This window comes from Epinephelus fuscoguttatus, linkage group LG9 (assembly GCF_011397635.1).
Source record: "Epinephelus fuscoguttatus linkage group LG9, E.fuscoguttatus.final_Chr_v1".
NCBI lineage: Eukaryota > Metazoa > Chordata > Actinopteri > Perciformes > Serranidae > Epinephelus > Epinephelus fuscoguttatus.
This window is the reverse complement of record NC_064760.1, coordinates 6,705,104-6,727,275: the sequence shown is the minus strand read 5'-3', so window position 1 is coordinate 6,727,275 and position 22,172 is coordinate 6,705,104. Positions and strand designations below refer to the sequence as shown.

The 22,172-nt window shown below is 42.0% G+C and overlaps 3 protein-coding genes across 3 annotated transcripts in view; 1 reads left to right on the top strand and 2 right to left on the bottom strand.

The window, feature by feature from the left end:
• The window catches only part of sec24b (SEC24 homolog B, COPII coat complex component), a 41,756-nt gene extending 39,384 nt beyond the window's left edge, over nt 1-2,372 (bottom strand). Inside the window, exons 1-2 of the mRNA XM_049586520.1 lie at nt 2,022-2,372; nt 686-1,375 (exon numbers count right to left, since the gene is read on the bottom strand). Of these exons, the coding sequence (XP_049442477.1) occupies nt 686-1,375; nt 2,022-2,115 (784 nt within the window). The 5' untranslated portion in view covers nt 2,116-2,372. The remainder of the gene's footprint in view (nt 1-685; nt 1,376-2,021) is intronic.
• A 1,700-nt stretch (nt 2,373-4,072) lies between these two features.
• LOC125894872 (thiosulfate sulfurtransferase/rhodanese-like domain-containing protein 2) lies at nt 4,073-9,591 on the bottom strand. Its single transcript, XM_049586524.1, has 9 exons — nt 9,214-9,591; nt 6,973-7,262; nt 6,755-6,863; nt 6,489-6,608; nt 6,108-6,213; nt 5,774-5,889; nt 5,224-5,382; nt 4,831-4,969; nt 4,073-4,721 (listed from the first exon to the last, which is right to left on the bottom strand). The coding sequence occupies exons 1-9, from the start codon at nt 9,343-9,345 to the stop codon at nt 4,489-4,491; spliced, it is 1,404 nt and encodes a 467-aa protein (XP_049442481.1). The 5' UTR covers nt 9,346-9,591; the 3' UTR covers nt 4,073-4,488.
• Nucleotides 9,592-9,631: 40 nt separating this feature from the next.
• LOC125894869 (nuclear cap-binding protein subunit 1) lies at nt 9,632-21,809 on the top strand. The gene is made up of 23 exons (XM_049586521.1): nt 9,632-9,810; nt 12,542-12,630; nt 12,737-12,837; nt 12,926-13,082; nt 13,168-13,275; nt 13,627-13,748; nt 13,877-13,946; nt 14,337-14,552; nt 14,752-14,849; nt 14,937-15,000; nt 15,087-15,197; nt 15,282-15,346; nt 15,436-15,498; nt 15,601-15,675; nt 15,798-15,901; nt 16,499-16,621; nt 16,728-16,830; nt 18,040-18,133; nt 18,227-18,330; nt 18,481-18,598; nt 18,711-18,851; nt 20,991-21,104; nt 21,197-21,809. The coding sequence occupies exons 1-23, from the start codon at nt 9,774-9,776 to the stop codon at nt 21,308-21,310; spliced, it is 2,391 nt and encodes a 796-aa protein (XP_049442478.1). The 5' UTR covers nt 9,632-9,773; the 3' UTR covers nt 21,311-21,809.
• Nucleotides 21,810-22,172: the final 363 nt, after the last annotated feature.

Genomic DNA, 22,172 nt, shown 5'->3' with positions numbered 1-22,172 from the left:
CAAAGAACGGCAAAAAAACACACAAATTAAAAAAGGCAGGACATTTCAATCGGGAGAATGAAGGTCTGCGTAACCACACATCTAATTCCTGGATAAAAACAGACACTAGAAGAAATACAAACAGAAGAACTACACACAGTGTTAAAAGTTGGAAGAGCTGTCAATCAAATATCCATTAAAATTTGACTTTGCTGCTGGCAGTCTTCTCAACTCCACAGCGAACTTTCTAGGACTGCTGAATGGTTGTTTTTGAAGTGAGAAGAAAGGACAGGAGCACACTGATCAATTCACAACCTTTAATAGTGCAAACAGACTAAAGTTTCAGCACTACTGTATCTTCATCAGTCAACAAGAAGTTATTTGTGACTTTACACGTGTACCAGTACGAATGATTTATCATGCTTATATCAGCTGATACAAACATGAATTTTTGTAGGAGTCTTAGCACAAACGCAGGTGCAAAACAGGTCACAATTTAGAGCAATGCCTACTCAAGCTACAAGACAAGGAGAAAAAATAAAAGACTACAACACTGTTGTCCCATAGTTAAGCAAATGTTGGCAGCGAAGTATTTGACTGACACCAATCTTGCTTTTTAAACCTGATACTGACAAAAAACTTGAACGCACACCTCTGCAACACTAAAGTTGATCAGCCCCTGCGTAAATCAGCCATTCACACATACCTGTGCTTCCTTGACCATTGACTGTTGGTGCCAGCTGACTGGGAGGAGCCACACTGTACCCAGGCTGCACTGCTGTTGTGGAGGCTGGCCGAGAGGTGCTGTACTGATGTAGGGGTGCACCCATCTGGGTGGGCATGCCTCCATGCGTGGAGGTGCTCTGGGAGGAACTCAGGGTGCCATACAGGCTACTTCCTGGTGCAGAAGGGTAGGAAACAATTGGATAGACAGGAGCTCCAGGGGCACCAGCTGGTGCAGGAACCAAACTGGGCTGCTGCTGTTGAGAGTGCTGTGCCGGGGGAGCATGGTATGACTGCTGTCCATAGTAAGATCCTGGAGGGGCATATGGCGGATGCTGCTGCTGCTGCTGGAATGGCTGTTGGTTGTAGTGGGCATTTGATGGTGGTGGTGCTGAAGAGGGGAGGGTGGCATATGGCTGAGACGGAGGAGCAGAGCTTAAGGGAGCACAATATGGGGAGGGTGCTACATGATGCTGAGAGAGGTGGTGGTGGTGGTGCTGCTGCTGCTGATGGTTGCCGTGGTAGTAGTTAGCACTGTGGGCACTGTTCGTAATGGGTGCTTTGTTGGGAGCAGGAGTGCAGTGGGCAGGGATGGTGGGGTAGCTCTGTTGTTGAGGTGGGGCTCCATAGCAGCCTGTAGGTGGATGCATGGATTGGTATGTCTGTGCTGGACCTGAGGAGAAGGACGGAATGGTCAGGTGCATGTACAATTAGCTTGGTATAAAACATTCATTCTACCTCCACCACAGCTCACAAATAAATCAGAGGTTATCAGCAGTTGCAAACAACAGGCTTCATCAGCAGCTGATACTTGAGCAGTGAGGGTTAATACCCGGTTAGCTCTGTGCTGATTACACATCCCTCACAGCACAGCAACAGCCATCAATTAAAACTAATTTAATGTGCTGTAAATTTACTCAACTTATTATTTATTAAAGCTTCAATATAAAGCTGGCTTCGTGAAATGAAATGCGCCATCTGTCTCATAACTTTTATATTGCTAACATGTATAATAGCATCGTTGAACGCTAGCTTAAAAGCTAACGTTAGCCGCTAGCTATCTCGGTAGGATTTCAATGCTTAGGTTAGCTCTTAAGCTAGCTAATGTTAGCAAGTGGCTAGCTTAGCTGAAACCGTCAGTTTTTGCCGAAATTACACGTCGCTTTAATTTATATTTAATGTTACTGTTCAGTTAACACCAGAGGACAGTTGTACAAAAATAAAAAAAATATATATCATTGCTCAACAAACTGATATCCCAGAGGGTTAGCATGCTAACGCTAGCGAGCTGGCTAATCGCATCATCCGGCCTGCGTTACCGTTCTGGTAGGGGGGCGCAGCTCCTCCGTTCGGCGTTGAGTTCTGGCTGTAGCTGACGGAGCTGTTCAGGTTTGTGAAACCCGGCGCAGACATGGCTCTCCCGTCCTCGATCCCACAGATACACGGGTGGGTTAAATACACATGAGCGGCGCTGTCCCAAAGCCTGGTGTCACCCCCGGAGAATGCGGCAGAGAGGTCGCTGCTGGTCGGTGAAGACCCGGGCAGCCTGGTGGGTCCGCTCGGGCTGAGAGCTGAAGCTTCCAGTAAGGATGCCGAGGAGCTGAGCCTGACTGCTGCCTGCGGTCCATCACTCCCTCTGCTGGAAGTTCTGTGCAAATACGTGCATTCATTTTTGTATTATTTCATTGAAAACACTTTGCTATAGTTATTTATGTATATTACTGTGTATCTAATCCAATTTATTTGCACAAGGGGTACTTAACTTGCTTTGCTTGGGGGCCACTTTTGCAACATGACAGGAGGCCAGGGGCCAGCTGCAGCAGCATAGTCCAGGTGTATGCAGGCGGTGCTTAGCCCAGACCTCTGCTGGGGCTCCAGAGGATCCTCCCATGGCACTATCTTTGATAAACAAGCTCTATGTTGATGCTTTTTATGAACCCTGGCACCTTCTTCAATATTAAAAGTACAAAAAGTGCATTTATTGTCCTTGTGAATTAAAAATGACGACACAGTTTATGTAAAAGAAAAGTGGGAAACTGAGGGAAACAGCAATGGGTGGAGTGGGAACTCTTAGATGACAAGCTATGGAAATCGACCAACTCATTGTCTTGGACAGAGTTTAACTGTAACCTGCCATACTGTGATGCATTCAATGGGCAATTCAGTGTACAACGCCCAAACTAGATGCTCCAAGAAGTGTCGTGATGCACTGTGATACTGCCAAAATCCTAAGATATGTCGTGATACAGTTGTTCACAGTAAACCCTGGTGCCCTGCTACACTTGGACCTTTCTTTTGATTACGATTATTTCCTTTTTATTTATTCATCTAGTTCTGTTTTTGTTTGTTAGTTTAAAGGATAGTGGTTGTTTATTCGTCTGCATGTTTGCTTGTTCTTCCGTCTATTTATTTGTCCACATTGCTTTGTACCTGATGATTTCTTTTTTTGAATTTAAATAAAAAGAAAATTACAAAAGAATTAGAAAATGGCTGGGAGCCACCTGGCACCCTATCACTGGCCAGCTTTGGCCCACGGGCGGTAAATTGAGTGTCACTGATTTATACTATGGATGGGACAAGTCACAGTACAACCTAGGCTTCTTATTTCTGCACATATGTTTTGTAATTTGTACAATGCATAGATTGTATAAGGCCTTAGGTACTGTAAAATACATAGTTTATAGCTTTTGAATTTCCTTTCTTTGTCTTATTTGTTTCATTTATTTCAGTGTAAACCAGTGGTGCCCAACTGGTCCAGTCACAGGGTCCAGATTTCTCCTGAGTCATTAGTTCGAGGTCCACACAGTTTAATATATTCAGCGCCGTACTTGCCTTTGGCCGTGTCGTTGAGCTAGTTTGCTGTCTCTGTTCAGTAGCTGTCTGTAAGTCACTCACTCCACAGAAGAAAACCGCACTTCAAAAGTAAAAGCTCTGTGCTGGAAATTTACTGTACATAAAAATAAAGTGTGTGTTTTTTTTGTTTTTTTTATGAGAAACTTGACACGACTGTGAGTCACTTGTGGTCCACTCTGAATGGACAAGCGATCCAAGTCCTAGAAATTATCAGCGCTACTACAGCTGCTGTCTCTTTGCTACCAGCTATTTTATATATTAACTGAAAAGTCATGTGTGATATTTATATGAATCAAAAGGAAATTGATTCAACTGTATATTTTATAAAGACTCGGGGATTAAAATCCTTCATGCTGAGAACTGATGAAATTAAGAGTTCACTCTACACCTGATTACTGGTGTAGCAGTCTTTTGCATGGTTTCATATTGACAGGAAATTACTCATACGCTGAGATGTGTCATGCAGAGTAAGGCACAAAATAATGGTTGTAAGGTCTGCATATTTTTTCGGTCGACACTTTTTTTATGCAGCATGACTAAAATTACTTACATTTTAAACTGTGTGTGAAACCATAACATTTAAAAACATGTAATTAACATAAATAATTGTCAAACCACTGATTGGGGAAAAAAGATAAATCCCTTTTGTACAAAAACATGAGGCATTCCAGTTTCACAGAAGTCATGTTTTAAAACTTACAGATTCCTCATATGTATTCTGACATTTTCTCAATAAAATATGAACAGTTTTATCGTCTAATATCAAATTCACAGATCAATAAAACTCCTTGCATAAAGTAATCTGACTTAATTCCCAAAATTTATACATAAAAAAAAAAAAAAAATCACAACTTTAAAATATACCAGGCACCTTCCACTTGTTGTAGTTGCACAATCTGGTTAATATCCCCTGCAGTCGTAACCTCTGTATCGCTACACATCCTGAGGGATTCTGGGACGTCCATCAGTGCACTCACACTCCTCTTTGTGATGCAGGGGAACAGCGGGGGACTCCTTGCTCTGAGTCTGTCCTTTGGTTTGGCAGGTGGGGCAGCAGGCGGTGTGTCCGCCCTGCCGGCAGTCAGGACAGGACAGAACCAGCTGACAGCAGAAGTTGGTGGAACAGAGTTTGTACTGGTCCCAGGGACTGCCGCAGTACCTGCAGTCTAAACGAGGACACAGAACGACTCGAGTGTGACATAACTTTAAATACATCAGACAACATCTAAGTGTTAGTGTGCAGTAATGTTTTATGATACTGTTAACAACACTAACCTGAGATGATGTCACTGTTGGAGGAGATGGCGTAGCGTTCATCAAACACAAAAAGCTTCCCTCGATAGAAACCCTCTGGGAACTGCTCCAGATACTTGTGGATTCCACCTTTGAGCTGGTAAACTTCCTTACACACTTCCTGCAGGTAAACATGTAAACAAAAAAGGCACTGTAGGTTGCAAATGTTGCAAGCAACGTGTCAATGTGGGGCTGAGTATCTCAACTACAGCTCAAAAGTTAAGTCATGTTTTCTTCAACAGCTGGTCTGAGGAAACAAGCAGACAATGGCTCAACAGCTCCCCCTTGTGGAAAACCAGCGGCCTACAAAATGTGAGTCACTGCACAACCAGCCGGTCCCATGGGGTGCTTCACATTTAGAAAGATTTATCTTACTTTGGAGCGGAGGTATGCAGAGCCGCGCTCACAGCGGATCCCTCCTGTGCAGTACATCAAGACCTTCTTGTCTCTGAACAGTTCGAGGTTCTGGTCGACGTAGTCCGGGAAGTAGCTGAACTTGCGGATGCTCGGGGCCAAACACTGAGTAAACTGCCCCTGCAGGGAATAAAACAATCATGATTCAGAATGACAGCCAAACACTGCAGCCGAGCTTTGTCTTGTTTGATTATGAGAGGGATTTTAAGCATCTATTTCAGCAGAACAACACTGAATATCATTGTAAATCAGCATCTTATCATGGTAGGACTTAAATTTACCCTTGTCAAATTGTTGACCCTTGTCAAAGGAGAATTTCTGTCACTGTTGGCACAGAAATTAAAGTTCATCTATTCTATTCTACATTCATTTTTTCAAGACAATCCATGTGCACTGGGGTCCTGGGTGAGTCGGTATGGAATGACCCATAAAAGATCAAATTTAACATCCATACAGCCTGTAGAATCTGTCCAAGTCAAACCATGTGAAGGAAAACAGATATAATACTTACAATCTTACTCTCATAAAAGTTGCGGCAGTCCAGGAGGATGGTGTCAGTGCACAAGTCCCCTTTAGCCAACAGAGCCTCAACTTCTTTATGAAACTCCTCCGGCTCCAAATGAACTCCTGAGAGGTGAGACAGATTTGGAACTAACATGACAACCACAAAATGTTACAAAGCAGAACTTCTTACAGAAAGTAGCAGCGTAAAAACACCTGAACAATACGTATATAAAGAATGCAACAAAGTGAAAATAATATAGTTAAAGGCATTAGTATCACTGGTAATGGTGGCATGATTTTTTGCACTATTGCAACAGTATTAATGTTCACACAAACTGTACCTGCCAGCTGGTAGGAAACAACGTCAGGATCCATTCCCATTGGGACGATTTCTTTATAGACACCGACCCTCAGGTCTTTAAAACACGCTGCACCACCATCACTTGTCTGAACACACACAGACAGGGACAAACACACCAGTAACTACAAAGAACTATTATTAATATGATTTACCTATCCACCCATTTTCAACTGGGGGGAGGTCATACAACACCACATAACCCCCCCCCAAACTATCCCTTCAAAGCTCAGCTGTGGCCAACCAGTGCGACACAAAACTGAGATCATATTCATGCAGAAACACTATGTAGTATATATCTCTTGAACAAAAGGCATATCTTTAAATTCTATCACCCGACATGAGTTTTTCATCGGAGTCGGACCTTAAAATCCTCCTTCTCCATCTTGAAGAGAGGGTGTGAACACATAGCGTCGATGTAAATGTCAGTGGCCGTGTTGGTGCCACCAACTGTCCCATTGATGCCTTCAGTCGCCACCCTCACCTGAAAAAGATGATCATGATATATTTACAGAAGATGGCTGAATTGAATCAAATGTTTGTTCTTTTTTTGCAGTAACAGAAACATGTTTCAAGGTCTCAGCATTCTTCAGTCTCTCAGCTGGAGGCACTATAAGAGAATTTATTCACCTTGCCAGTTAAGTGGAGCTTCTCACACAAAGCTTTCTGCCAGGCACAGATGACATGTGGATCCTTCACCTGACAGTAGTGATAATAGAGCAGAACCTTGCCTGGACCCCTGAAGAGAAGAATTACAGTGAGAGAAATCAGTAAGGATTTAAAATGTAGAAGGACAAGTACAGCATGACAACTAAACCCAGGCAGGAGAATCAAAATTTGACCAGTACTTCTGAAGCTGCTCCTCAGAGATGTGACTAGTGTCAGGTATGCACGCAGAAATGTCCACCGGCTCGGCCTCGTGCTCGTCCGGCTGCTGTGTTTCAGGTTCCTCTTCCAGCTGGATTAACAAACGCTCATACATGGCCTGTGTGAGCTGCTGTATTTCAGTATCATGAATCCTGGCCACGTGTTTGTGGATGGCAGAGTGTTCACTGAAAGCCTGGCTGCAGCAGCACCAAGATGAGCTTCCTTCCTCCTGACGGCTGTCCCTCTTGGACGCAACAAAGGCAGCAAATGACTGAAGAGAAAGAAAAGCAGGATGTGCTTTCAATGTGGCAATGTCAAATCTGTTTTTAAAATATTAACTATACTGTCAAATGTGTTTAACAGTGGAAACAGCAGACTTTACCGTAGTTCCCAACCTGTTTTGTTTGTGGCCCCTAACAAAGAGCGATGTCTACTTATTAAAAGGTTACACGTCTATGAGTTCAGAGCAGTTCAATCAAAAAGTGATGTTAACCTTTAATATTCTTCATAGAAATAGGAGATAATTTAGGAGATGAGACTAGATAGTAACTTGCAGAGAAAAAAATGAACAGAATTTTCAGTGACATAATTTATTTTTCTTGTTTATTATTCCAGTTATCATCTTAGAACCCCTTAGATTCATCTTGTGACCCCACTGGTGAGTCCTGACTTCCAGGTTGGAAACCACAGAGCTGAGATATAAACTAACAGGCTCCAGTATAGGTCATTAGGTTTTCTAATGCAGCACGACCCATGCTGAATTTCTGACAACAAAGTAATGATATCTGAGTTTTTTTTAATCTGACAATATATCCACAGATTTTATTATTTAAACCAAAAATCATTGCTGATACCTTAGAGTTTACTTCTTTGTTATATTCTTTTTCTCCCTCTCTGCATTGTTTCCCTTCTTAAGGATTATTTCTTCATTGTATTAGTATAACGGGGCGGCTGTGGCTCACAGGTAGAGTAGTCAACTAATTGGAAGATGGGTGGTTCGATCCCGGGCTCCTCCGGCCCACATGGCAAAGCATCCTTGAGCAAAATACTGAACCCTAAATTGACTGCTTACTGAGCAGCAGGTGGCACTGTGTATGGCACCTGCAACAGCAGCAAGACTGCAGGGAAAACAGCATATTTCACAACTCTAACTCAGTGAATTAAAGGTTTATTTTGACCAAACCAGAGGTGGGAATTGTTGGAACACTGGACTAACTAACTGGACGACTAACAAGACTAACCAAGATAATTTTGCTGAGTTTTATTGTGCTTCTTTTGAGTGTAAATAAAATGTGTTTTGCCATGAGTTAACAGAGCAGTAAAGCTAGTCTTAGTTCGGTGAAAAAGAGAAACTTTAATCCAGAAGGTGTAAAGTTGTATCAGCCCTGGGGTAGGCAACCTGTGCCTCTTTAGCCCTCTCCAGTGGCTCTCTGTGGCTTCGACAAAAAATATGACATGAAATTAAATAAGGGTGGTTTTTTTTTGTTTGTTTGTTTGTTTGTTTTACATTTCCACTGTTATTTATCACTGTTGGAGGCCTAAAGAGATTCTTACATTCTCCAGTTGTAACAATTCGTAGCCTGTGCACTGAATTTAAAAAAAAAAGTTAACATTTCTTCAACTAAAATGTGCATCATACGTCTACAGCACCTTTTCCTCTAATTTTTGCCAAACCTCAACAGCGGTGGCTAGTCTTGAGCCTCCCGATATAGGTTAACAATGGATTCTAAATCCATTCAAGTAAAAGTCTCAGAGGAAAATATAGAATTTAATAGTGCATGGACAGATTTGTTTGCTTTCACAACCAATTCTGCAAGGTTAAACTACCAAATAATCAGAAACAACCCACTGCAGAGGAGCCATCTTGCGGTTAAACATATTTTTGAATGCTCGTGTAGACCTATTTTTAATGTCGATAGGCTGATTTAGACTTTATACAGTGTTACATTAAGGCTCAAATATGTTTTGTGGCTCCAGGCAGAAAAATGGCTCTTTTGATAGATAAGGTTGCTAACCCCTGTATTAACCACACTAATGCCACCATATACCATATATTAAAGCATGTAAAAATACATGCTGCCAAAGCCTGCTGTTGATATATCGGCCCAGCTGATATATCGGTCTAGCTCGATTTTAAAATTGCTATTTGTACGATTTATCTATATTTAAGGCATGTTTTAGAGACTTAGATGTTATTTTGACAGACACTGGTGGGTTCTCACCTTCCTCCTGCAGAGGCTGTAGCACCTTCTTTGTGAGGCAGACAGTTGTTTTTCCTGTTTCAGTCCATTACACGTCGAAGCATCAACTTCCCAGTCTATGAACTCTGAGCAAACTGTTTCATCCGCTGCCATGTTTTTACAAAGATCTTTTAAAATACTAAAGTAGTTAGCTAGGAAACAGTCTTTAGCTAAGTTAGTAGAAGCTACTGCCGCTTTGTAGTCTGAACATGTAGGAGTAATAAATCGCCGGGACAGTCGATGCTGACCTAATATTATCAAACATTAAATATAAAGTCTTAAACACGACAATATATTGATTTTATATATCCAGCTGCCAACAAACGTGTAGCAGGAAACCAGGCATCGAATACCGGACAAGAAAGGACGGTGCACCTTCCGGTTAACCCGGATGTGCCTCACTTGAATCAGACCGCTATTATTTTTCTGCACTAGCGCCCAGCCTGAATGATCTAGAAGCTTGTTTAGCCGACTTATTATTTTGTTTCATATTCACTTTCTCGGCTAATTACCTTGCGTTTACAGCGAAGCGGAGTGACAAGATGTCCAGGAGACGACACAGCGACGGAGAGAGTGACGGTTAGTGGACGTTACATGTGAATTACAGCTAACTGAGACGTTAGGCTAATGAGCGGTGGCTAGCTAACGTTAGCTGGTAATGTTAATCTTTTGCATGGTGCGCTCACGCTGATTGATGTTTTTTTTCCCCACGAGGCCAGGTTTTGGTCGTGTCGACGTGAACTAAAGAAATGGAAAGCATTTGGTCATATTTGGTTTCTCGGTCGTGGCTTAAATGCGGGAAGATTGAACAAACTGTCCTAGTAACGGTACCGGAGGATTTAACCGGTACGCGCTAACCTTTAGCATCTGAGCTAACTGCTGTTACCCAGTATGGTTGATTAATATGGGGGCGGCAACTGAGTGTTGTAAATAATTAAAAAATACCTCAGTGAAAGTAGTTTTTATAAAATGCACTGGTGCTATTTTTCAGTCCTCCATAAGGGTATCTGTGACGCACTGATGTAGGGCTGATTAAAACTATTACTCCTTGATTAGCAGAAGGACAGTCCATCCCAAAACAGATTTTCTTGTTGTCATTTGATTAAACAAAGGGTCGTTACTCAAACTCAGTAAACAAATGGTGCATTGACAGAAGAGCCAAGGGTCTATCACACCACATAGAAATACTGCAAAGCTCAACAGCCCATTTTGTTAGTTGAAGCAGAAAGTAGTTTCACACATTGCTCATTGCTCTTGATAGTAAAACTTCCCTTTTTTAATTAAAAGTAATGCAAAATCATTATCACTCTAAGTAGGGATGCATGATATTGGATTTTCATGTCATATATGCCAGCATGTAACAAGTCATTTGACTGAAATCAGTATCAATAAATCCACTTTATTCGCTACCTAATTTTAGTGATTGTCAAGTCTCTTCTGAAGTGGAATAACATCATATCATGCATGCACACACATATCCTGATGGTCCACCGGCAGATGGAGACATGAAATTTTAAAGCAATATCAGCAAATACTGATGATGTGCTGATAATATTTTGTATCCCTACTTTTAGTACAAAAAATATTTGTCTTTTCTCAGGTTTTTGAAGAAATCAAATGCCACATTTTCCAATAATAACTTAAAGTCTATGAAGATTTGATTAATCGTTTTGCCAGAAGTTCCTGATAAGAGAACAATGCCAAAATATTTGTAAAGCGCTTTCTGAATGAACAAAACAGAACAATTTGTGCTCCCCCCCCCCCAGCATGTAGTGATTGTCAGGGTCATGTTTACAGATAATTTTGAGGGTCACCCCCTTAACCTCATTTATAATTAAGGTAGGTATGGTTAGGTATTTACTAGGGGTGGGGGGGAAATCGATATAGCATAGTATCATGATGTTTTGATGTGTGGCAATATCGTATCGTCACACAGTGCTCAGTATTGATTTTTTTTTTTAATTATACAAACTATTAATAGGACAAATACAAATTGCTGCTGCTGCTGCAAAAAAAAAAACAGGCTGAAGTGAGATGAACAGACTGAAAACTATCTTATTAGATAAAATATGATGACAGTTTTCATTTGGTGACATAATTTACAGTTGAAAAAAGGGTAATTAACAATGTATTTGATCACAATATTCAGCATATTGCAACATATTTAATTTGCATTAATATTGTATCGTGACTCAAGTATTGTGATGATATTGTATGGTGGACCCTCCAGTGATTCCCACCCCTAGTATTTGCAAGGAAGCATCCAGACCATCTTCCAACATATATACATCATTCACAAAACCTTTTCAATGTGCCATGACATATATAATAGTGAGGAAGCCTCTTTGAAATAGGGCCCCTATGGCTCTATTACTATTTTGGCAATCTAATGAGAAACAATTTTTTCCTACAGGAGAGTCAGCTGAGTTGGAAAGACACGTATCTCAAAAGTTCAGAGTCCAGTAACTCTTAAATAATGTCCATGGATTGCTAAAATGCAGTACACTGCAATACACTGAAGGCGGCTTAGGCTGAAACGTTTGTTTGTTTGACCGTGTGTTACCCTAGTAAATTATACATTTTGACTTTTTTGTCTTTTGTGGGTGCTGTTGCCCACAAGTTTTTTTGGAACCATTCTGCAACTTGCACCCATTGTTTTTTAAAAATATTGGAGTTGTGCGTCCTCCTTTCTTCAGCTAAAATGCATCACACACGTCAGCTGTAAATGAGAAAAATGTCCCCAGTAAAATCATCTTGACTGCTGCCAAAGTGTCCCATGAATTGTTTCACTTTTCACTGTCTGTGCAGCTCCTCAAGAGCATGTACTGAAGTGGCATCATCACCACACTGATTCTCTCTGTTGTTCAGTTCAAAGAGTTGGTACCCGTTGAAGCAATTTCACAGCACACTTTCAGAAATTTGACGACTCGCAAGAGACAGATGGAAAAACAAACAAACAGTAGTCTAACTGATGCAATAAAGGCAGAGACGCTCAGATTTTTGTACCTTTTATTGCTCAAGCTCCAAAAAGACTTAATCACACATTTCCCCAAACTCAACATCATCTTCTTGTACATAATATTGAGTTAATAGGTAATCCCCATGACACTGTTTTTAAGTCTTTGTTAAGCTCTTCATGTATATGTTTGTTAAAGTGCCCCTATACAGAGAGCCTATTTATAAATGACAAAGTGTTAATTCTGTCTTAGGGTGGATTTTCCCATCATGGCTGCCCTTGAGTTATTCTCTCAACTTTTGTTTCCCACTCTGCTCAGTCTGTGATTATTTTGTTTCCCCATTACCCTTCCAGGAGGTCAGGCACATAAAAGGAGGAGAACGTCGGAGCCAATTGAAATCGAAGACCGGCTGGAGTCACTGATATGTCGAGTGGGGGAGAAGGTAACAAGTCTAACATCCTCTGCGTTCTGGTCTGTCTCACTCTGAGCCAAATCATTGAAGCCATTGAATTTAACACACTAAATTCTCTAATTTTCTTTCCTTACAGAGTACATCATCTCTGGAGAGCAACCTGGAGGGCCTCGCGGGCGTGTTGGAGGCCGACCTTCCAAACTACAAAAACAAAATCCTGCGCATTTTATGTGCAGTGTAAGTTCATACCAGTTCTCACCCTCTGACTGCTGAAACGAGCAGTGTTTGCGTAGTCGTTTTTCACTGAGTTGTCTTTTGTTGACAGCGCTCGCCTCCTACCTGAGAAGCTGACTGTGTACACGACTTTAGTCGGCCTCTTGAACGCCAGGAACTACAACTTTGGGGGCGAGTTTGTGGAGGCCATGATCAGACAACTCAAGGAGACACTGAAAAACAACTTGTACAATGAAGCCGTTTATTTGGTAAGATGAGTTTTTCTCATAAGCACCTAAAATGATACTTAGACTTTTTAAAAAATTATTATTAATGACATCATGTCTTTTTCAGGTGCGTTTTCTGTCTGATTTGGTCAACTGTCATGTGATCGCTGCTCCTTCTATGGTGGCCATGTTCGAAAACTTTGTCAGTGTTACTCAGGAGGAAGATGTACCACAGGTGGGTAGAAGGTTGAGGTGATTATGCTAGTTTGTTGACCACACTTAAGTTCATCAATTCCTTTATTACTTAACTTATTAATTGTAAATTCGATCATGGCAGCAGTGAAGGATTGAGGTGAGCTAGAGGTTAAAGAGAGTAAAATTATGAATATAAACATATAAAGTGTAACCACAACTTATATACTGAAATATTTTGAGGCTATTTTCGTCACACATATTTTTACTCCTCCTAAATGTTCACTACAGAGTTACAAATTAACAGTTAAACTCCGTATATTTAGAGTTGGGGGTTTAGAGTGGGGTTGAAATGAGGTGTATGTGATTTAAGTGGTCTTGTTTACGTCCTCAGGTTCGGTCGGACTGGTTTGTGTATGTGGTGCTGTCCTGTCTGCCCTGGGTCGGTAAGGAGCTTTACGAAAAGAAGGACGTTGAGATGGACCGACTTCTCAGCCAGATCGAAGGCTACCTCAAGTACGATGTCTGCCGTGTTTTCTCGCTCATTCTTCTTAGTTATTTGACTTTTATTTTTTGTTGTCCCATTTCAACTTATTCTTGCATCAGTCAGCTCGTCCTTAAAGTCACACTTCTGTCATTTCCAGGGGGCGAGTGAAGACGCACGTTCCCATGCTGCAGGTGTGGACAGCGGAGAAGCCCCACCCACAAGAGGAGGTGAGAGACAGATGATAGAACTTCATTTCCCTTTTTATAGTTTAGACAATAACTACTGTGGATCACATTCCCGTGATGCTGTTGAAGAGCAGTTCTCAGATCATATCAGTGTCAGTGATTGTCTCTTCAAGCTCGAAGAATCGGTGGAAGAGATTTTTGCCCACATAGAATATACAGCCATCTTAGTGAGATGCTGTCTGTGTTTCTCTCTTCTAACCAACCTTATATCCTGTTAGTACCAACTAACGATTACTTTCTTTGTGGATTCATTTGCCCAGTACTTTCTAAATTAATCATAAATCATCATGCATCGTAAAATGTATTATTGTTATTATAATACCGGGCTATAGGTTGCAGTTAAGATTTCTCCTCCTGTTCTCCTTCCCTCAGTACCTGGACTGCCTCTGGGCCCAGATTCAGAAGCTAAAGAAAGACCGCTGGCAGGAGCGTCACATCCTTCGTCCGTACATCGCCTTCGACAGCGTGCTGTGTGAGGCCCTGCAACACAACCTGCCCCCCTTCACCCCGCCAGGCCACATGCCCGACGCCCAGTACCCCATGCCACGGGTCGTCTTCCGCATGTTCGACTACACCGATGCCCCAGAGGTACGCTACACAATGTGTTTCTGTTTGCCCTCTGGTGTTGTAGACATTAATGGATTTTATGGACTCATTGTAACCTGTTAACTCTGAGCTGACAGCGGAGACAGACTGGTCAACATCACTGTTATTTTGTAATTCTTTAAAAAGGATGTGAACTTAGTGGGACGCTTGAGTCTACAAACTCTGTCCTCTTGATCCTCAGGGTCCCGTTATGCCTGGCAGCCATTCTGTGGAGAGATTTGTCATAGAAGAAAACCTGCACTGTATCATCAAGACTCACTGGAGAGAGAGGAAAACATGGTGGGTAACACGCTTCAGCACTTTTCTGTCTGTCTGAATCGGCACGTTGAACACAGACTGAAATGTCCTCTGTTTTTTACCCTTTAGCGCTGCCCAGTTGCTCAGCTATCCAGGGAAAAATAAGATCCCACTCAACTATCACATCGTGGAGGTAAACTCACTGTCTTTTGACAAACACACTGAGAAATGAGAGAAGAATTAAAGGCTGATTTAAAATATTGATTTTGTTTTTTCCAGGTGATCTTTGGAGAACTCTTCCAGCTGCCCTGTCCGCCTCACATCGACGTCATGTACACCACACTGCTCATCGAACTCTGCAAACTGCAGCCGGGATCGTTGCCACAAGTCGTATCCTTGATTGTTTTTGTCTCTGCAGTTTAAATTAATGTCGTCTCCACTTTAAAGAGACTTTTCCTTAACGCTGCCTGTTAGTTGGCCCAAGCCACAGAGATGCTGTACATGAGACTGGACACCATGAACACCACCTGCATAGACAGGTAATCAAACCGCTCATGACGAGAGAAAAACACAACTGTCATACTTCCTGTCTGATTTAGAACTCATCCATTTCTTTTTTTATTTCCAGACTAATCAACTGGTTTTCTCATCATTTGAGCAACTTCCAGTTTAGATGGAGCTGGGATGACTGGTGAGTGATTCTGTGACGGACACAGTGAGCTTTTCACAGCAGATATTTATTGTTTTAAATTAGAAACGGATGTCACAGGTGACAGTTTTGTCCTCTCTGAAGGTCTGACTGCTTGACCGTGGATCTAGAGAAGCCCAAGCCAAAGTTTGTCAAAGAGGTTCTGGAGAAGTGCATGAGGTATGAACGCATTAGTCACATTTGTTTCAGTAAGTTTAAATGCCTTAAATGTAAAATGTTCTTCCTTTTCACTAAGCTGAAGTTAATTTACTCATCTTTACCGTCTGTTCTCATCTCGGCAGACTCTCATACCATCAGCGGATAGTGGACATCGTCCCTGCGACCTTCTCAGCGCTGATCCCAGCCGAACCCATCTTTTTGTACAAATACGAAGATGAGAGCGCCTGTAAGAACACTTATGTTTTTTTGTTGACTTTTAAATCTGTCGGCAAAGTCACGGCACGATTTTATGACTCCACAATCACCTGATTTGACGTAGTGACTGTCAGAACAAGCAAAAATGTTGTGTGGTGTGAACCAGTGAGACGTTATAATGAGAAACTTCCTCTCAGTAGTCAGTATTTCAAAACAAGGACTTGGTATCTCAAAGTAATCAGAAACTTTGTCTTCTTTAATGACTCAGCATATTGAGAAACTCCCAAAATAATGACTTAATATTTAAAAAATAATGAGAAACGGTGTCAAAATAATGAGTTGGTAGATACTAACTTATTTTTCATTACATTGACTTACAGGATCTTTATATATATTATTCATTACAAGGAGAAGTTCCCATCATATTTTTTCTTTTTCTGGCAGAATGAGCTTCAATAATAATCTGCTGAACCCTCAACTGAACTGAATTTTCATGTCGCGAACACAGTTTGACTGAAATATTTATTTATGTTCCTCTGTCAGCCTCGACCAGTTCCACAGATCTATTTTTAACTGTCATACAAGTTCAGACATGAATCCCTAACAACATGTCTCTCTTGTCTCACAGCTTCGTTACCAGGTTACGCAGCAACCATCACTGTCGGAAACGCCATCAAGAACCGAGCGTCCAACGACGAGATCTTGGCCATCCTCAAAGAAGTGCCCAACCCCAACCAAGAAGATGATGATGGTGAGTTTCCTTCTTACCTGAGGCAGTTTTTATGTTTTCTTCTGCACTCTGCAGCAGTTCTTCTTCGGAGGACAAAAAGTCTTTACATTCCTTTCTCTTCTTCCAGACGAGGGCGAGAGCTTCAACCCTCTGAAGATCGACGTGTTCCTGCAGACGCTGCTCCACCTGGCAGCCAAATCCTTCAGCCACTCCTTCAGTGCTCTCGGCAAGTAAGTTCACCTGCCATGTGACTAAACACGTTTTACTTTCTCTTTTTATCCGTTTTCAAATTTGTCGCCCTCACACAACAAACTGAAAGACACTAAATAAAATACAGTTAAAAAATAGAATGAAAACTGCTGAAAATATCTAAATAAATTGTGATTAAAAAAAAAAAAAAAAGTGAATTTACCGAGTGTTTTTCAAAACCTATGATGCTGCGGTGCCCCATGTACAAAGGCTGTGTCCTTGCCGTAGCGGCTGCGGGTTCAGTTCCACCTCACGACTCTTTGCTGCATGTCAGTCACACTTTCTCTCCCTGTTTCATCCTATATCTGTCCTATCAAGTAAAGGCCAAAAAGACCCCAAAAAAATCTTAAAAAACACTCTGCATACTCAAAGATGTTTTAAGTTCCCCAACAGGATTCAGCAGTTCACATCAACTGTATAAAAGAAGTGGACGTAGCCACCGTGTCGTCACACATTGGTTTGTGGACTCCCATTTTAAGGGTTCGAGTTTGACATTTTGGCCGTCGCTATCCTGGTTTTCGGCGCCAGAAGTGACCATATTTGGATGAGAGGGTGGAGCTGTGGAGGAAACGCATTGCTACACCTCGAGCCTGATAGACAGGTTATTGTGGTAGCTACTTGTCGTAGCCACGTCCTAAAGCACTCCCTCCTTTATTGTCTATTTTACTCTAAATGGGACTATAATTTACAAAGTGACCATCATGCTGTACTGAAGAAGACGTGAAACTAGTGATTGAGACCATGAACTTTACTGAGGAAATAAATTAAGTGAGAAGTCGGGTCATTTTCTCAGAAACTTTTATACAGTCAAACGCCTTTTTGAAACCAGTGGAGTCGCCCCCTGCTGGCCATTAGAAAGAATGCAGGTTTCAGACACTTCCACATCAGCTTTACTTTTCTGACCAGGAGGCTGCTTCCTTTTCATTTATACAGTCTGTGGCAGTGGTTCCCAGCTGGTCCAGGCATGGGGTCCAGATTTCTCCTTAGTCATGAGTGCAAGGTCCACACAGTTTGATACATTCAGTGTCATACTTGAGTTTGGTCATGACACATTCGCTTGTCATCTGCGGTCCATTCAGAACGGACCCACGATCCACCAGTTGGGAATCACTGGTCTATGGTATAACCACCATTAAGTTTTGTATTAAATGAATCTGTCCTGCGGCCTCACCTGCATCTGATTCCTCCAGGTTCCATGAAATCTTGAAGGCCCTGACAGACACCGACGAGGGGAAACTTCACATCCTCAAGGTGGTTTATGAAGTGTGGAGGAATCACCCGCAGGTACAAACGATACAGAATGAACAAATTGAATAGGAAGACGTTTAACCCTAAAAAAGCTGACAGTTTGTAGCGTGTGTTTTTGCTGCGTTACAGATGATCGTAGTGTTGGTGGACAAAATGATTCGGACGCAGATCGTGGACTGCGCTGCTGTGGCCAACTGGCTCTTCTCTCAGGACATGGCTCATGAGTTCACCAGGTGGGACACATTAAACACAGGGAGGCGCTCCACATGAGGAGATGATGTTTCTCCCAGTGTGAAGGTTTTATCATGTTCATTCTGTCCACTCACTCAGGACGTAAAAACTGAGCCTCTGTTGTCTACGTTATTTATCTTATCATCATGCAGACTTTTCATTTGGGAGATTCTGCACTCGACCATCCGAAAGATGAACAAACACGTGCAGAAGATCCAGCAGGAGCTGGAGGAGGCCAAGGACAAACTGGAGAAACAGCAGCATAAGAGGGTAAATTAATAACTTTATCCGTCACGTCTTATAACAATAATAGATGTGAATGTTAAATGACCTGAGTTGGTCAAAGTAGGAGAGGTTAATGTTTGTGTGTGTTCACCAACAGAGGGACAGCGGGGACGACGAGGACATGGACAAGAACAGCGAGGATGAGGAGGGTCAGTTAGAGGAGCAGATCGAGAGGCTACAGGAGAAGGTGGAGTCGGCTCAGAGCGAACAGAAGAACCTCTTCCTCGTCATCTTCCAGGTACTGAAGGCTGTCGGGGAACTCCAAACTTAGACACAAGGATTTTACAGGTTTTCAGCTCAGCTTCAGAGCAGTCGAGCAAATGTTGATGTTACCGAAGTGCTTTTGAACAAGGTGACGTCAGTTCATCCAGTGAATGCTGTGGTCTTTCTGATTAGATCCCATGTGTGAATATTTGGAACAGCAACAAAGCGCAGACAGAAACGCACGTGAATTTGCATTTTATTTTTTCAGATTTTCTAGAATTTCAATAGAAATTAGATCTTTGAAGGGAGATGCACGAACCCTGCTTTACAAGCAATTCTGTGGCGCCAGGTAGTCAGGTCGTAAAATACTGTCTTCGCTTCAGTCACCTGGAAGAACGCATGGCTCAGGAGTTTGGGTCCAGAGCTGCAAAAATCAAACCAACATCTTCCTTTTATACAAATGAGCATTTTCAAGCATTTGTTGTATATTTACTTAAGTCTTCAGGTCCTTCCAGCTGCTGCCTGATGAAATCATAACGTCCGCGAGGTCAGCATAATATTTGTTTGAGCCTGTGAGTTTGTAGCAGCTGAATTAAGTGTCTTTACTGAAGGAGTGACTGAAGTATGTCACTGTAGTTCATTCCTAGATTAAAATAAATTCCAACATGTCGATGTTTGCAAATGGCTAAAGCTACTGATAATACACCTGCCAGTTAATCAACAAGAATGGTTTAGGAAACGGAGATGATGAACAATTTTCTTATATACGTAATTTTGTATAACCACAACAGTTAGTTCCGACCCTGTAATCTGATTGGTCGAGAGACAGTGAAACTGTGACGATATTGGCGTACAACATCACGGTTATTTCACTGTGTATGTATCACTCCGCCTCACAGCTGAGTGCAATCAACAATCAAATCAAAACTGACGGTTAGTGTCAGTTAGGTCAGCAGTTGCGTTGTAGGCTAATTAATTCATCCACTGTCAAACAGCCAAAAATATGGATTTATTTCCTAAAATAAGTTTTGAATTGAACTATGAATGGTCATCAGAGGAAGATGAGGGAGAGGAGAAGCTGAATCCATCTGAGCACACATCCAGGTTTGTCAGTGTTTCATCAGCGGAGCTCAATGACTTGGAGAAAAGCAACATACTGTCAGATCAGAAGGCAGAGTCGGCTGTGCCTGTGAAGCGACAGTCCACCATGCAGTCACCACAGACTTATTTCACCGGCTGCACAATTAATGGAAACGTGCAGATAAATGTGTATAAAGAGTAAGTGCCTGGCGCACCATGTCTGCGTTACATAGCAACGGTGACAGCGGAGTCCTGAGGGAACTATTTTTGTTGGCGGAAGACAAATAAAATGCTTAAATTATCTATTTTGTCCTCATTTTCCAACATTTCTTAATCAGCCTTGCTTATTTAACTGTTGAACTGTTGTATAAAAGCAATATCACACTTGAGCTCGTGATGTTATACTCATATTGTCACGGCTGTGATTCGGTCATCACTCCCTCTCGTGTAATATTGCTTAATTCCCCCCAATGAAAGACTTTATGAGACTGTTCTTTTACACATCGTGCTTTTTACACGTGGCCACAGAAAAGGATGTTGTTTCTGTGCATTATTTAATTCATGGCCACGCATTACTTTTTCCCACAAATGTCACCAGGTGGACTCCCTAATATTCTGACTACAGAGGAGAGGAAAATGATCTGAGTCTGACTTTATAATTTAGGCTCACAAGATGGAAACGTTAATGTCGCGTTCACTTCAAACACGATCTGAATATTTGCGTTGCGTTATTCACACAAGTTTGAACATTAGAATATTTTGTGTTGACTCAAGTCGTACCCATTTAAAAATCGCTGAATGGATGAATGAACTCCCACTGGTATGTCCTCCCTGTCATACGTCACCGGAGGATCTCAAGGCTGACTCTCGCAGCAGGAATTGGTCGCTTAATGTTCAGATTTTTTAACTCACAAATAAGCGCATTACTTGAAATTGCGCTTTCTTTATTTGTGCCGCTTAATTCATGTGTTCCTTGAACGCTGGAGGGAATTCACATCTAACCGTGTCTATACATTGACCTAACTTGAAATTCACTTGTGCAAATCGTTGTATTTATGTTCTTGACATGTATGTGTGTTTTTCTGTCCGGCAGCGTTTCATCATGTTGTTGACGGAGCATCTGGTTCGCTGTGAGACGGGCAGCGTGGACATCAGCACGCCCTGGTACAAGAACTGTATCGAGCGGCTGCAGCAGATCTTTCTCATGGTACAACATTAACACACTCTCACACACTCCAGTCCGCAGTAACACACTGTGTGTATTCTCTCAATGATGTAATGTGTCTCCTCCTTGTGCAGCACCATGTGACCATCCAGCAGTACATGGGAACCCTGGAGAACCTGCTGTTCACCGCAGAGCTCGACCACCACATCCTGGCCGTGTACCAGCAGTTCTGCGCCCTCCAGCTCTGAGACACACACACACCAACACACACGTCGATGGATGAATTGTGGACTTGTGTTCACACCGTACCTACACATTAGAAACTACCAGCTCTTGCATCAAGAATCTTCTCATCACAGTTTCTTTGTTTTTTTAAAAAATTGAGTTTTGTGTTTGGTGCCATTCGACTCGTTAGTTTGTGCGACCACGACTGAGGACGTCTTTTGAAGTAGGAAGTCTGATAAATCCTCCGTCATTAATTTGCTGTAGTGTTTCCTTTTTTTTTTTTTGCTCGAGTTTCAGTTTTTCTTTTTACATCCTACTCGTATTCTTATGAATGGGTCTTTTTAAACCTGTCTGAACTGTCTGTGGAGAGCTGCAGGAACGATCACAGGAGGAGAAGAGGAGGAGGAAGAGGAGGAGGCTTCAGGTCGGCTCTGATTGATTATGAATCTAGAGAGCGCTCTACTTTTTTATATTTGTTTTATGTGGAATTGGGAAATAATTAAAACTCTTTATCCGTCTTTATCCGCCTGCTCGTCTGTGTCACTTTCTTCAACTCAGACATCTTCCTCTCTGATCAGTACTCAGAGCAACAGAGACAATCAGAGAGACACCAGGGTGGTACTTTGCTGTGCAGTAGTTCATGGATAAACATGAAGTCACATCACTCATGAACTGAAGCCATTAAAGCATTAAAGGTCCAGTGTTTAGGATGTAACGGCATCTAGCTGTGAGGTTGCAGAACTGTGTGCCAAGCGTGTAGAACTACAGAGGCTGACCCAAAAACACAAATGAACCTATCAGTGTTTGAGCTGTCTATTCTCAGCTACCATGATGGACTCTGTAAGAGCGGACGTGTTCTGTATGTAGATATAAGCGTCTCATTCT